At 34.1% G+C, this 17,073-nt stretch overlaps 1 protein-coding gene across 1 annotated transcript; it reads right to left on the bottom strand.

Moving 5' to 3' along the window:
- Positions 1-3,954: 3,954 nt before the first annotated feature.
- LOC114720864 (ribonucleoside-diphosphate reductase large subunit-like) lies at positions 3,955-8,872 on the bottom strand. Its single transcript, XM_028906590.1, is given in 18 exon segments — positions 3,955-4,318; positions 4,400-4,483; positions 4,757-4,904; positions 4,982-5,131; positions 5,206-5,408; positions 5,525-5,644; positions 5,732-5,896; positions 6,073-6,159; positions 6,261-6,358; positions 6,361-6,409; positions 6,506-6,598; positions 6,704-6,874; positions 7,019-7,095; positions 7,173-7,413; positions 7,556-7,819; positions 7,958-8,045; positions 8,134-8,195; positions 8,483-8,872. Coding segments are annotated over 18 exon segments (2,454 nt in total). The 5' UTR covers positions 8,711-8,872; the 3' UTR covers positions 3,955-4,192.
- Positions 8,873-17,073: the final 8,201 nt, after the last annotated feature.

Below are 17,073 nucleotides of genomic sequence, written 5' to 3'. Positions count from 1 at the left end.
CATATGTACAAACGTCACAAAAGTATCAGTACTTTTCACGTATAAAAATTGATCAGGTCATTCTCAACCATAAAATTTTTAATATGTTCTCTAATTTTCCTTTTAAGAAAATCATCCTGGTTAAGTATGATAATATTGGAATTTCTTATGAAATTTAGGAGTTTGGTATCCCTAGTTAATAGCTCACCTAATTATTATATATAATCTACACCTAAGGGCGGTAGGCATGCTGGGGAGTTCGGTGCTCCCTTTGAATGAGAGAGCTGAGGAGGAAAAAAATGCCAACCATACAACCAAAATAATTATTTAAAAAAAGAGAGTACTTTTTGAAAAATAAAAGTACATTATTCGTGTCCATTGACCCTTGGAGAGTATGAGAAAAGAAGAGTGAAAATTAAATATTTATAAATATTCAAAGCGGCACCGGAAAAACGGAGAAAATTGTGCATCCTATGCAATTATTATATTATGGATGGTTATCGCAAAAGAGACATATATTTAATGTGTTATTATTTATTTTTCTTTTTTAGTATACTAGATGTTTACTAATACATGATATCATATGAAAATTTTTAACTTATCTTGCTTTTGTTAAATCATATCTTTATAATTTTGGGTGGTAGTGAGTCATCGGATGCATCATAAAATCATGTATCAATTAATGTTATACTAACTTTGATCTTAAATATAAATATAAGATCTAAAAAATTTACACTACAAATTAGATTTTATATTAAAAAACTAAAGATAGTATGATAGATAGAACAAGGAATTCTTTTTTTTTTTCTTTTTTGCTAAGCACATTTATTTCCTTATTGGTGACAATTTTATCATAAGCATTATCAACACTAAATGTGAGCATACGGGATCCAACCAGGGTTTGGTTAAAACAAGGATTGTGGCTTTATGTAACCCGTTATTTAATATTTTTTCTCTCCTAAATATAAGATCTATTTTATAATATAAATTACAAGATAAAATAAGTTTTATGTTTAGAATCAGAAGAATATTTTAATAAAGAATGGTCAGCCCAACAAAGTCGGGCCAGCTCAATTAGCAGCAGTTTTTAGGTTAGTTTGAAATTATGAAACTTGACCCAGTAGAGAAACTGAGCCAAGTCCAAAAAGAACCATTAAAAAAATATCACTAAATTCTAAATAATTCTAGTCCAAGATTCCGTTCGGGCAAATGCACAGTATTCCAACGGATTTAAATTCCTTTGTTGCAAGAAATTTGTAAAGTTTTTTTAGCCAGCAGAAATTTGTAAAATTTACACACAAGAAGTTAGGCTAAATTATATCAAGTAAAACTATCAAGTTGTATGTCACATATAAATAACCTTTTATAATTCTTGAAATTTTACAAGAAATCTCCCCAAATTTTCACATTTATGCAGGAAACTCCCATCCTATTAGTTTTGTTTATTATTTCTCTGTAAATAGCTTAAAATTTATGGGCTTTAGTTGCGTATAACTCAAAGTTTGAGAGAGGTTATACACATTAAAAAATATATAGTTTAAAAGGAATAAAAGTGATTAGCTTTGAGTTATCTTCATAGACTTGAAAATTTAGAGAGTTTATTTAGTAAGGGAAAAAATTATCAAGTATAGTTAAAAAAAAAAACTATTTATACCTCATTCCAAATTCAGAAAAATTTTATGTAATTTGGCCGAAACTTTATCTCATGTCAACCAGGCTCTCATGTTTTAACTTTTAAGTAAGTAATTGAGGGTTTGTTTATTAAATTTTACCTGGAAAACAGCCTAATTAGGATATATGTACGATTTCCTCATAGCATGTCAAGATTTTTTTTTTTTTGTTTAAGCATGCCAAGAAATGTTAGTTTCTAGTATAAACATATTGTTGTACTCCTTTAATCCTTAATATAAGACCTAATTTATTGAGTTGATTGTAGTTCTAAATATAATATCTGTCTCATATTTGTCAATTTTTTCCCTAAATTATCTTTATTAATACTTTCTCAATCATAATGAAGTAGAAGAAGGGATGATATTAAAGAAGATAATTATATTATTTCAGGAAAAACATGTAATATTTCTTATGATTAACTAACTTATCTAATTTTCTTAATATAATCAAATTAGTTAAATACTCCCTTCGTCCATTATTATAAGATTCAATTTTTTATATGGGTCTGTCTCTTTTTATAAGATCCTCTTTGAGTCTGTCTAAACATTTAATACATTATTACCTATTTTACTCCTAATTTAATGCATTTAATGCATTCTCTTTCTTCATTTATCTCACTATTACTCTCTCACATTTTTCCATTTATATATAGGGATATATTTGGGGGAAAAATACATTTAATATATATTAATTGTTTTTAACGAATTTTAACTGTTTTCTTAAACCGCTTAATTTAATTAAAAGGATCTTATAATAAAAGATGGAGGAGTATGTTTTATATTAAAAACTGAAGAATATAAGTTAGGATAACATGCCAGGATAGGAGATAAGTTTATATATATATATATATATATATATAATAAACTCAATGATTAATCTTCATCACATGATATCATTATGAGACTTCGACTAATCCAATGACTCATTATAAATCCCCTATTTCAAAAGATTTATAACGCATTTGGACAGATAAATTTGACATTTAAAATCTCGCACTTAACACTTAGGCATTCAAAATCTTTAGCTTGTAGCACAAGAAATTCTAAATCCTAATACTTTAAAATCCTTTACTATAGTTCACATTTGAAATAACCAGGTTAAAGTTATTTTGAGATAATAATGTTAAATTGAGGATTTATAATTCAAAAAAATAAAAATAATATAATTTACTTGGATTTATCTTCTTAAATAATGGGTTTAATTCAAATCCAAATTCAAATTTAAATCGATTTTTCAACCTTTGATTTGTTGGTCAAAACTCAAAAACAAACCTGCCATTCTGCTTATGTACATATATTGAATATTTCCCCTTAAAAGAATAATTGTAATACTAATTCATGCCCATGGCTTGCCGCCGTCAACTTGCAATAACAGCTTCCTAACCCTTATCCGGTACACACTTGCTCCCCCCCCCCCCCCCAAAAAAAAAAGATTTTCTGCGGAATCTAGAATCTAATTGTCATGTTTTCTTATCCTTATTATCATCAAATTATTTAATCAAAATATAATAAACTTGATTCAACTGAAAATCTGTAAAACCATTCGTAGTAATTTCATCATTAATTAACGACTGCTAAATATATACATATGCATAATTAACTTTTATACGTAGCACGCCTAATGCGTACTTTGCTACGTATTAGAATCTAGACAATTTAAAGATAATCTTTTTCTAATCCTAAACGTATGAATTAGATAAGAATTTAATTTTGATTTTAAATGCACGATCTTAGTCTATTTTTTTCCCCTCATATTTATCAATTTTTCAAACAAATTTATTTAATTTATAAATTGATTTGTAATCTAGTGTTAAAGAGAAATATTTTAAAAGCATAAGTTAATCTTGTTAGAATCATATAATTCTATTAACTTTTTTAATGTTCCCAAATTAATTAAATAATTATCATGCAAAGCTCCAGTTTGATAGATAATGTTCTGAGACATCAGTTTAATGTGCACATCGGTCCTTATTATAAGACCCAATTTGACTTTTTATTTGGTCCTAATTATAAGACCCAATCCATTTTATCTCTTATATTTATGCATTTTTTTTCAAGATAATCCTTCTAATAATGATAGTTTTAGCCAATATTTAATTAGCAAGGATATTTTAGGAATGACAGCACTTATTTATATAAATAACCAATTTAACTACTTCCTTAATCTCCTCAAATAAGTCAATTGGATCTTATAATTAGGACCGGAGGAGTATTATTCTTTGTTTTCAATATAAGATGTAGTTTCTGGTGCAATTTGCATTACAAACTAAATCATATATTTATAACCAAAGGTAGTGCTTAGACATCACTACGAAGAAAATAACTATAGCACTAAACATAAATTATCCGAGAAGCACCAATAATTAACCAGCGAAACTGATATATACATACAAAGGTTAAAACATGTTGAGCTACAAACAAGTACATAGTATTTGACTAGTGAATCAAATAAGGTAGATCCTCGGACGTAGTGTCATTCTGTAATGATCGAAAGGTAATGGCTGTTGTTGTTCAGACGATGCCGTTCGAATGTAGGATTCTTCTTAACTTCCACAAGCCAAACACTCTTCACGGTTTGTCAGAGAGCATACCATTTGTGCCATCTTGGTTCCATCATCCTCCTCTTCCTGTTCCTGTTCCTGTTCTCCCTCCTCCACCTTTGGATTTTCCTACATTTGCAAACAGAAATCTTTCTTATCAACATGATCATTAAACAAAATGAAATATAGATCATAATGAATTTTCCATACCTTGAGAGCAGAGGTATCAACGGTGAACTTGATGGCATCTGCTGCGGCTTGTGATCGGAGATAATACATTCCAGTCTTTAGACCCTATACCCAGACAGATGTCAATAACAATTAAAAAAATAAAATAGATGAGAATGACAAGTTGCTCTAGTGACAGCACAAGCCGTCACGCTTGGACAAGATCCTAAGCTCAGCCTAATGTTAACATATTTATGGAAGTGCAAGTATTTAAATTGTATAACAATAAAAAAAAAATACCAGTAAAAAAAGCAATCAATCTACAACCCATGGACTCTAGCCGGAAATTTCTAATAATTTGATCCAGGTTTTGAACTTCTGAAAAGTAGAATTACATACCTTGGACCATGCATAGAAGTGTAAGGAAGTAAGCTTTCCAAAGTTAGGTTGATCCATGTGAATGTTTAAGCTCTGACTCTGATCTATGTAGCACCCACGATCAACAGCCATATCAACCAATGTCCTTTGCTTTATCTCCCAAACAGTTCTGAACAATACAAATTATGTCGGTAAGAACGCATTATCACCACATTTGGGTGGGTTAAAATAATGCAAGTCTCATACTTGTATATGAGCTTCAGCTCACTGGGTATTTCTGGGAGTTTCTGAACGGAACCATTCTCATAGATGATCTTATTCTTGATCGTGGGAGACCATAGTCCCATCTCAGTCAAGTCATGAAGAAGGTGCTTGTTCACCACAACAAATTCACCACTGAGAAATAAACAAGCATAACTTAGAAGGCGAGATAGGGCATTAACAAGACATGGGAAGCTGACAACACAAACCTTATGACCCTTCGACTATAGATATTAGAAGTATATGGCTCAAAACACTCATTGTTTCCAAGAATCTGGCTGGTAGATGCTGTTGGCATAGGGGCTACGAGAAGTGAATTTCTCACTCCATGCTTCGATATCATAATCCTGAGAGCATCCCAGTCCCAAAGCTTTGAGGGTGTCTCACCCCACATGTCTGGCTGGAGGATTCCCTGAGCAATACAAAAAATAATTCAAGACATTTGAAACTTAATAACAATGACTTTTTCTCAAAATGAGAAAAAACTGAAAATGATTTCACAATTAGGTATATTATGTATGTATGTACCTTGCTCACAGGACTCCCACTATATGTTTCGTAGGGACCTTCCTTCACAGCCAAATCAGAAGAAGTTTTCAAAGCATGGTAATATATGGTTGCAAAAATCTCCTTGTTCAACTGCTGAGCCTGCATTTCACATCCAAGTAAACTATCAAATCAATGTACATCTCACTCAAAGTTGAGATGACAACCAGCCCCAACAAAATGATTTACCTCTGGTGAATCAAATGCCATGCCAAGCAGTATGAAAGTATCAGCAAGACCCTGAACTCCTATACCAATAGGTCTGTGACGCAAGTTTGATGTCCTTGCAGTTTCAACTGGATAGTGATTAACATCAATTATTTTGTTAAGATTGGTCGTCACCACTGCAGTAACCTGACATCAGCCAAAAGCCCATACAACCATTAAATTAAAATTCAAGTAAAGAAATGTCAGTACAAGGAAGTACAAAGGTTTTTTTCTTTCTTTTTTTGCTTGCCGCTAAAGCACTCAGCTCAAAGCTCAATTAAAGAACTTTAGGAAGATGTGATTTATTTAACAGTAAATGGTACCTCTGCCAGTTTATCAAAGTCAAAATAACGATTCCTAGAGCCTCTGCTCCCAACAAGCTTTGATGGATGAGACTCCATTGGCACACCCTACAGCAAGCAAGATAATGAATTCCAAATTGGAAGTAACCTTGAACAAAAACCAAATAAAAAATCAGTCTTATACATAAAGCATGCTAGAGATGCCCCACCTTCTCTCTTACAAACCGAGGGAGAGCAATTGACGCCAAATTGCATACAGCAGTTTCTGTTGGACTGGTATACTCAATTATCTCGGTACACAAGTTGAAGACTTAATTGTACCTAAATTTTGCTGATTACTTTTCCTATTGCAAGAGTCCTAGGAAGAATATAAGAGTTTCAGCAAGAGCGGACATTACAAGAGGGACTAAAGCAGAATACTGCAGTAGAAATTTAACGAGTCATGGTAGACGACCTTAAAAAGCATGTAAGGGGTTCCAGTTTCAATCTGGGATTTTAGGATTTCAAACCAAAGATTCTGAGCCTGAACAACCTTTTTTGCTTTTCCCTGTGTTAAGATAAAAGCACACATGATAAGCATCACAGAAATAAACCGGAAAGGTGCAGTCAAAGCATACAATAAATATCCTACACAAACGAAGAGTGAACTTACTTCTCTTTCATAATGAAGATATAGTTTCTCAAATTCCTCACCCCAGCAATCTGCCAGACCAGGTGCTTCATTGGGACAAAACAATGACCATTCTCCATTACTCTGAACTCTTTCCATGAAGAGATCAGGTACCCATAGAGCATAGAACAAATCTCGAGCACGGTGCTCTTCCTGTAATAATAGCACCAGTTTATAAATAATACATATTTGAAGTAAAGTAGTATATGTACAACAAACTACTAATAATAGTTTGGACCATTTTCCCCTGATAGAAATTAAAGAATGCCATCCAATTTCTCTTTAGATCGTTCATACCTTTCCATGATTTTTTCGTAACTCCAAAAACTCAAATATATCAGCATGCCATGGCTCCAAGTACACAGCAAATGCACCTGCAAGTGCAAAGTTTATAAAGAAAAGGCATTTTACAAGAACATGAAAAAATGAATTATTTCCATAGAAAATATACCTTTCCGCTTGCCTCCCCCTTGATCAACATAACGAGCAGTGTCATTGTACACACGCAACATTGGAACAATACCATTGGATGTCCCATTAGTTCCACGAATATAACTACCTGTGGCTCGAATATTGTGAACAGAGACTCCAATTCCTCCAGCTGACTTGCTGATGACAGCACACTCTTTCAAAGTATCAAATATACCTTCTATGCTATCATCTTTCATGCACAGAAGGAAGCAACTACTCAACTGCCAAAACACATAAAGCCAATTTTAACAACTTATTGCTATACTTACGCAAGTAAATAGCATAAAAAAACATGACCAAGGGTTCATAGAACAATGAGATAAATGAATTGATGGGTGGCAGAAGCTTAAGTACTAATCATACTTGAGGTCTTGGAGTTCCAGCATTGAAAAGAGTAGGAGATGCATGAGTGAACCATCGCTGAGACATCAAATGGTATGTTCGGACAGCAGACTCTATGTCATCCTTGTGAATTCCAACAGCAACCCTCATTAGCATGTGCTGAGGCCTTTCCACAACCTTCCCTTGAACCTTTAGTAGATAGGATCTCTCAAGGGTTTTGAAACCAAAATAATCATAGTCAAAATCTCTGTCATAGATAATCTCACTGTCTAAACGAGCAGCATTCTGCAACCAGAAAGGAAACATGACAAACATAAGAACATGACTTGTGTTGAGATATTAACAGCCATGAACAAACTTAAATTGCACTTCCCAACCAATGATACGCACTGCATATAAACGAGCAGCGATCGGAAATGATACCTTCATGATCAATTCATAGACATCATCAGCTATAAGAGGAGCCTTCAAACCAGATCTCTCATTGAAATGATTGTACATGATTTTGACCCTGGAACCACCAGATTGACACTATAGTAAACAACAGATCTGCAAGCCTGGATAACGTAAACAAATATACCATTTGCAGAGATGCTTACGTCTCAGAAAATGACTTTTTAGTGTTCTTGTGGAGATTAGAAACGGCAATCCTAGCAGCCAACTGCAGATATGATCATGGAGAGCGAACATGTAAGAATAAACAGGCAGCAATAAGACCTTTTAAACCATTGATCCATCAGGAAAGCATATTCTCAAGTCCTTTTTCAGTATCCAGGCCCACAGAGCAAGGATTACATATTAACTAAAAGCGATGCAGACAAATCCCATCATCAAAGTCACAGAACTAGGGAAATCAAATTGAATGCAAATCTACAGGCACTCAAGACGTACTTCCCCCAAGATCTAAAATCAACACCGAAACCATAACGAAGGAGAAGAAAAACTCACACAAGCATAGTCAGGGTGGTTGGCAGTCATCGCAGCGGCGGTTTCAGCAGCCAATTCATCGAGTTGGCTGGTAGTGACACCCTTGTAAACACCAGCGCATACTTTTTGCGCCACCATGACGGGATCACAGTGCTCGGTACTCAGCCCATAACTGAGCTTCTTCAACCGAGCAGTTATCTTGTCGAAATGGACCGCTTCTTGGCGTCCATCTCTCTTCACGACATACATCTCTCACGAACCGAAGATAAGCGTTTCTCTGAAGAATTTCTTCGAACAGGTTAAGCGCACAAAGGCACAAGCTGGGTGAGAAGATAAGGCGCCAATAAATAGTAGATAATGGCGGGTGAGGCGTGGGGTTAGATGCTCAATTCAGCTTCCTGTGGAAGTTTGCAATTTGAAATTTCCCGCCAGATTGTCCTTAGTTTCGAATTGGAGCAGCTGGCTCTTATCCCTTTGCCCTTTTGGACTGTTGACTGTGGTGGCGGGTAAATGGGAAGGGAGCTGGCAGTGCCCGGCCTCGCGAGGGGACCACTAATATAAAGGAGTTAAATGAGCTTAAAAAATGGTTAAAAATTAGTAAATCTAACATTAAAAAAGTGCTTAGATGAATATGAAACCATAATTTTAAAAGTGATTTTTTGAAGTATAAAATAAATATGTGAAAGCGTTTATCTTGGTTTAGAGAAAAGTGTTTTTTAAAAACATTTTTACCACTCGCCAAACACTCCTAAGTTTAGTAACAATATTTTATTCGGTGTTAATAATACTAAATTTGTAAATAAAAACAAATTTTATTAATATTTTGTATTAACATTTAGTAATTTTCAGTTTTTTGTTATTTAAAAAAAAAAATAAAGCAAGTTGCAGATATTTTTGGCAAAATATCACAATGATAATTACACTGATCAGGACATCTTCTGGAAAGTATTTTTAATTTTTTTTATAAGATTGTTTACGGTTTCAATGACTATTAAATTTTTTTTATACACGCCCATATTTAATAAGGGTAGTCAAAAAAGTAGAAACTAAAATGATGATAAAATTTAGCATACTAATAAGAGAAATATTAAAAATTGTTTGAATTTAATGATAACCTTAATGGTTTTTTGTCCTCAATAAATGAATAATTTTTATTGATATATGTGAATTAATTATAAGTATCTCTCCTGAACACTAAGAGTACAAATGGAGATTACGGAATGAAATTATAGAAAACTCAAATTGTGAAAAATCCATGATATATTCTATTTCAATTATTCAAAATTGATTTAACCAATGAAAATAAAAAAGAAAATTAACATGATAAAAATAAAACAATAAAGAAACACTGACATTTAAAAAAAATAAAAGCTAATGTAACAACTTCTATCATGAAAATAATAAATTAACCCCGCCTTTCATACCCTGTCGATTCATGCTGCTCCCACGGTTCCAATTAGCTTGGAACCTCTCTTCTTCCTTTCTCATCATCTTCCTTTTTCTTTTTTTTTCTAACAATTAGATTAACATATTTCAATAGTTTAGATTTTAATTTTTTATAAACTATTTAAAAAGATTTTAAAACCATTTAGTGCATTTGCAAACTATTAAGATTAAATTTTAATATAGTTTGTAATTATTTTTTTATTAATTTTTATAATTTAATATTTTAATAATAGTTTTTAAAAGATTTAAATTTGAATCATTAAAATATTAATCTAACAGTTAAAAAAAAAAGAGAAGAAAATAAGATGTGAAAGAAAGAGGAGATGTTCTGAACAGTAGTCCGAACCCATTCCTCTTCAAAAATATTACCTCAATTTTTTCTCTAAAACAGTATAGTCAATTCTTTATATATATATATATATATATATATATATAAAGACAATTTTATATAACATAGTAAAATGAGTAAATAAAAAATCGACTAGTCACATTCGATCAATTTGAACAAAGTTCAAATGAATCGAGTGAGAAGCAAGGCTAGAACATCTGCAACATGAAAATAACAAAGAAAATAACAATTAACAAAAAATACAACTGAAAATAGAAAAACATAAAATAAAAAAAAACCATGCAGCAATTTTTCCTATAATATCCACATGATGATGCATAGTTAACAAAGGAGCCTGCCAACTCGCTTTACATTGCTTGCTTAGCTCTTTTAAGGTCCACCACCCATCACTTTAAGGATCCGTTTGGATCAGTGATTGGAAAAGTAGTTTATTAAAAAAAATAGCTTATGGAGAAGTGAAATTGAGTAAAAGTTAAATTGAATAACTTGATTGTATTTGGATTGGAGTCCAGAAAAATTAGTTTGCAAAAGTAAGATTGGTAAAAGTTGTTTGGATTATGATTGAGTAAAAGTATGTTTGGTTGTAAAATAACCAAAATGGGTATGAGTTTTAATAAATAATGAAACATGATAAAAAAAATTTTATAATATAATGAATTTAAATTAATTTAATATGAAGAAGTGAAATTTAATGGGTGATTTAAAATTTAAAATTTTAAAAATAAAAAAATATTTTAAAAACCAGGCTCCTTGGGCAGCAGAGTAATGAGCTTTTATGTTAATATGAGAGGGGTCATGGGTGATGAAAGCTTGGTAAAAAAAAAAAAACAAAGTGAATAGGGAATAATGGTAGAAGTGGGAGAACAATAAAGGAGGAAATTTAAAAAAAAAAAAAAGGACCCTCTAACAGCAGCGCAGTCGTGGGAGAGCTAAGGTGAAAAAAAAAACGAAGAAAGTTGATGAATGAGAAAATATGGCAGAAGTGAGAGAAAAAAAACTCTGGCAAAAAATTAGAACATTGGCCCTAACACATCACAGCGGTTAAAAGCCATAATAAGCTCTTCAATAAGCTACAAAACTTAGCTTGAGCCACAACATACGTTTGTCAGCTTAAATTCCATAAGTTCTTTTTTTTTTTTAAAGCCCAACCAAACACCGTGATTTTTCCAATCGGGCTTATACTACAAATAAGTTAGTTTTGAGCCCCCCAAAAGCCCTGCCAAACGGACCCTAAATGGACTAAAAAGGGCTTGGCCACTTTTAACCATCTAGCAAATACAATAGTAACTACTTATACTAGCATGACTAAGTTTAACAAAAAGTACTCATTTATCACAATGTAATTTTTGTTGAAAAATATATTTAGTGCTCGACAATGGTTCGAATAAAATTGTCTCTAATAAAAAGATACAAATGCCTGGCAAAATAATAATAATAATGATAATAATAACTACTTACAATAAGCAAATTTATTCTAGATGTATTTAATGCAATTAGGGCCCTACACACTTGCACAATACTCCCCCTAATCCTTTTTGGGGCAAAATGATATTGTCACGACTTTGCTTCTAAACAATAAAATTCCATTGGGCCAATTGGGATTGAGTTTAGCAAAAGAGATCAATCCTTTACAATGTGACTAATTAAAGTTCGAATCCCCTATTAAGAGAGGTGCCTATATTTAGGGGTGTTTGGATAAAATCAAATCATGGTTTGGAGAATAGCTTCTGGAGAATAGATTTCTAGGAGAATAGATTCAGTGAAAAAGTGATTCTGATAAAGTAAGAGTGTTTGGATAGTTATTATCAAAAACACTTTTTATATGTACAAATTACTAAAAAGGGCATAAGTTAATATGATAATTACATAAAATATAGATTTTATGATATATTTAATTTAAAGGACTAAAATTGTGAATAATATTTTTTTTACCAACATAATTAAGAACATAAGAAAATATAATTAATAACAATTAATATGTGTATATATATTTATAAAATATGAGATTAAAAATGTTTTTGTAAAAAATGAATATTTTTACCAATAGAAAAATATTATTTTATTTTAAAGATTATACATATAAAATACCATGATATTTTTTGACAAAATTAAATAAGCTCACATAAAACAATTTATTATTTATTGTAGTAATTAATAATAAACACACAACACATATATATGATTCTCTCAGGCTCTCCTCGTACTGCGTCTGAAACAATGAGAAAGAGATGAATAATTGGGGAGGGGTATATCTGTTTGGGCCCAAGAAAACAACAAGACACATATCTTATAGGCTCTCACACTCTCCCTTTTTCCTCCAAAAGCAGAAAATTTTTGCTTTTGCCAAAACCATGGTTTTGGTTTTTTTTTATGGTGTTTGGGTAATTCTTTCCCCAAACCATGGTTTGGATCATCACCCAAACACCCCCTTAGTACCTTACAATATCTTGAATAGAATTGCCTTTAATATAAAGATAGTAAGACACGTGTCTGGGGAAAAAAACCTCAATTAGTGAGGGCAATCAATTAGTCGAGGCAACCTTTAAATCTGCTAGTAAGGATCCTGGTAATGTTTTTAGGCTAATATTGCCGAGCGAGGCAGGTTTAAATTCTTTTATTGGAATTGGGTGGTCCACTTTAGGGAGAAGATCAATGTATTTACCATTCTCTCATGTTGTTTAAAAACAAATTACATAATGTTGCATTTTTCACTAATCAAGTTCCTTTGAGAATAGAATAAAACGAGGTTGTAAATCATATAGGCTTTGCATTTTTCATTTTGAGCATTATGATGTCACTTAGATCATGTGAGAACCTCATCACTCAAAGTAGAGAAATTAGCAATCAAGCTTTCTTAACAAGTTTGACTATATTTATTGTCAAAGTTTCTTATGCCACACTGTTGCCAATTTTTGATATCCCCTGGAATGGTGAGTGGAGGTGTGTCTGGGAGCCTGTCTGGAGGAGATGCAAGGCTGCCACCTTCTACAAAGGAGGCCGATGCCTTGGATCAGAGTAGGAAGAAGGCTCGAAAAGATATGAAGGAAAATTCTGGTGCCGCGAGTAAAGGATTGGATGGAGGATGGGTTAACCAGTGCTAAGAAAGATGTCGTTATGGGTGACTCGGCGGGACAGGTGCCACCGTTAAAGGAAGCAGGGAGCAAGAAGTTGTATAAGGATGCATTTGTGCAGAATGCCACTACTGATGAGGACAAGGAGGATTGGGAGGATGAAGATGAAGAATAGTGGAGTGATGAGAGATGAAAGGAGAAAATCAAGGTGGAACCAACAGAATAAGGACCGAATGTTATAATTTTCTTGGATGTTAAACAATGTTTGGCTAAAAAGTGGGGGAAGGCAGTAATCATTAAGCTTCTAATGCATATGATTAGAGAGGAATATTTGCACATGAAGCTTATCCAAATCTGGAAATTGCAAGAGGAGATGTTTGACATTATTGACATTAGGTCTAGGTTCTACTTGGTGAAGTTCAAGAGAACATGCAGATTATGACTTTGCACAACCAAGGGGACCATGGATGATCATGGATCACCATCTAGCAGTGCAACCATGGAGAGAGGATTTTGACTCAGAAAGAGAAACATTAAACGGATTGTGGCCTGGATACGGATTTCACGGTTACCATTAGACTACTATGACGAAGGCATTTTGCATGTCTTGGGGAGTTAGGTAGGGAAGGTCTTAAGAATCAAAAAAGCCACATTAGGTCGTAATAAGGGTTGATTTGCCAGAATCTAGGTTGAGATCAATCTCGTGAAGCCTCTCCTTCCACTCATACTGATTAATGGAATCGAGAAAACAGTGGAATATGAGGGTACATCTAATATGTTTCTTTTATGGATGTTTTGGCATGACCACGATCATTGCCCCTATCACACAAAACTAGTCAAAAGCAATTGATGCACGAAGACTGCGAGATAATAATAAGAAAGAGGGTAACTTTGGCAACATAACAAAATAAGGGACGTTAGAGAAAGGCACAAACTCGTCGGCAAACAACTTTGGCAAGGAGGGAGCCAAGTACGGGGAATGGATGATAGTGCAATAGGGAAGAGTAAGGAAACCGCATTCATGTGATACTAGGAGCGAGAAAGTCATGAAAGATCCTTGGAAGGAAGGCGGCACAAGAATCTCGGGATCTTGATTTAAGGCACTATCTGATGATGCAGGGGAAAATGAAGGAGTGAGCATTCAAGGGCAAATAATCTAGGCACCATTGACAGATATTTCAAATCAAGATAGAGCGTACAATCATAGGCATAAAAAAATAAAAGGGTGTCTGATAATATAAAGGAGCCAAGACAATAAAACACAATGACTGTTTATCAACAGAAAAAAGATGAATTGGGCCTCGATAAAGGTGAGCATTAGGAGTTGGGCCAAGTGGGGTACCCAGGAAGAAAGAAAAGTCTAACTATATGGCTTGGTGGTCAATGGAGATCAATCTATTAATGAAAAGGTAATCCTATTGGGCTCGATAACCCAAGAAGCAGATGATGACCCAATGGATCAGGAGAAACAAACAAATGTGGCTTTATGATTCATCATAATCCTCTCTCTGTTGCGTAGGCCCCAGTTGATAAGATTGGTCAGAACGAGTCCTCAGATGAGGACATGAAGCTCTAAGCTTGTCTACATGCCCTTTTGCTTTTTCCATGTGTTGTTTTATGGATTGCCTAATATGGAATTGTAGGGGAGTTGGAGGCCATGCATTCCCTCGACTCTTGGAAGATTTGCTAAAGATGCACAAGTTTCAGTTTCTTGTGCTGTTAGAACCGCAACAATGTGTAGATAAGGCTATCAAAATTAGTAAATGTTTGAAGTTCAAGAATTTCATATTGATTGATGCTCAAGATTTTAGTGGTGGAATATGGTGTTTCTAAGGAGATGATGCTACCTTTCGGGTACTCTTAAAAACAAACCAGGCTCTACATGGGGTTCTCCATGAAGGAGATATGAATGAGTATCTCTTGACAGTAGCGTATGGTAGCCCAAGGTTCAGTAATAGAAGAAAGTTGTGGGATGATTTGTGACAGATTAGCTCGAACATCTTGGCTCTTTAGTGTGTTTTGGGTAACTTTAACATTGCCCTTCATGAAAATGAACGAGTCTCCAAAGCTCTCAAAAACACAGGCATTGATACCCTGTTTAGATGTTGTGTAGCCAATTGTGGACTCTCAAATTTAGAATTCTATGGGCCCTCCTTCACTTGGAGTAGTAAGGAGAGTTTTAGCAAAATTGATCATGCACTGGTTAACAATACGTGGAGACAGAAGTTCCTTCACAGCCGAGCAATTCACCTACCCAGGTGCAAATCTGATCATACTCCCTTACTTTTGAAGTTTGACGAGTGCTCTCCTTAAGTGCAGAAAAAGGATTGCCCTTTTCGTTTCTTCACTACATGGATCACACATAAGAGGTTTGGGGACTTCGTGAAGAGCTCTTGGGGTGATGCTACATGGTGTGACAATGTAGGTGCATTCACTAAACAAGTGTTGCAGTGGAGCAAGGAGGTGTTCATGCATATTGGACACTAGAAAATAAGGTTGAACAAACAACTTCAGGCGTTAGAACGTCGTACAGCTCACCAACCGAACTGTAATGGGTTAATCTTGGAACGTTTGGAAGCAGCTTGAAGAGCTCCTGCTTTAGGAGGAAATCATGTGGCTCCAAAAGTCCAAGTGCAACTGTTGTTCCTTCAGAGATAGGAATACTCACTATTTTTACTCAATGGTGAGTAGTCGATAGAAAGGGAACTGCATTGAGGCCCTCAAGCTAAATACTAAAGAGTGGTCATATGATATTGATGAGATTATGAAGCCAGGAATGAAATATTTTGCTAACCTTTACAAGGAGGAAGGTGCTAATCCACTTTCAATCATCTTTGATATTACATACCCGCGAATCAATGATGAGATGATGTACTAGCTCAACAGTAGAGTCTCGACGGTGGAAATTAAACAAGCATTATTTGATATGGGTCCTTTGAAGCCCCAGGTCTGGATGGGCTAAACCCACTATATTTTCAGAGCCAATAGGAAGTAGTGGGACATTCGGTTATCGATATGGTTAGCGGGATCATGGTTGACCCGAAAGAAGTTCATCATATTAATAATACTTCGTATTGTTATCCTAAAAGTTGATTCTTCTGAATCCTTTCACGACTTTAGACTAATCAATCTCTAATATTATCTATAAGGTGGTGACTAAGGCTCTATCCAATTGACTCAAGAAAATAATTCTAAATATCATCTCTCCTAACCAGGGTAGTTTTGTCTCTAGTAGACATGGTATAGATAATATTATCCTTGCACAGGAAATCATTCACTCCATGAGCCATAAGGGAGGAAAGAAGTGTTTTATAGCCCTCAAAATCGACCTAGAGAAGGCTTATGACTAGTTGAGATGAGGTTTTATTATATAGTGCTTGGATGGAGGAAGTGAGGCTTCCCTCTTAGATGGTTAGGATTATTAAGGAATGCATATCTTCTCCCTCAATGAGTTTGATGTGGAATGGGGAAAGAGCTAATGCTTTCTCCCTAATACAAGGTATTAGATAGGGAGACCCGCTATCTCCTTACATGTTTGTTATTTTAATGAGCGATTGGCCCATTTGATGCAGGTTAACATAGGAACGACAATTTCTCATTTATTCTTTACTGACGATCTCTTTCTTTTTATGGAAGCCATTTAGAGCAAGCAGGTGTTGTAAAGCATGCCTTGGTGGATCTGATGTCTGTGAGGTATCTAGAGAGAAGTTAATGCTCAGAAGTCCAGGATCTTTTTCTCTGCTAAC

The sequence above is a fragment of the Neltuma alba genome, unplaced genomic scaffold (genome assembly GCF_004799145.2).
Source record: "Neltuma alba isolate B1F8T4 unplaced genomic scaffold, ASM479914v2 tig00002264_pilon, whole genome shotgun sequence".
In the NCBI taxonomy this organism is placed as follows: Eukaryota; Viridiplantae; Streptophyta; class Magnoliopsida; order Fabales; family Fabaceae; genus Neltuma; species Neltuma alba.
This window is presented reverse-complemented; position numbering and strand designations above follow the sequence as displayed.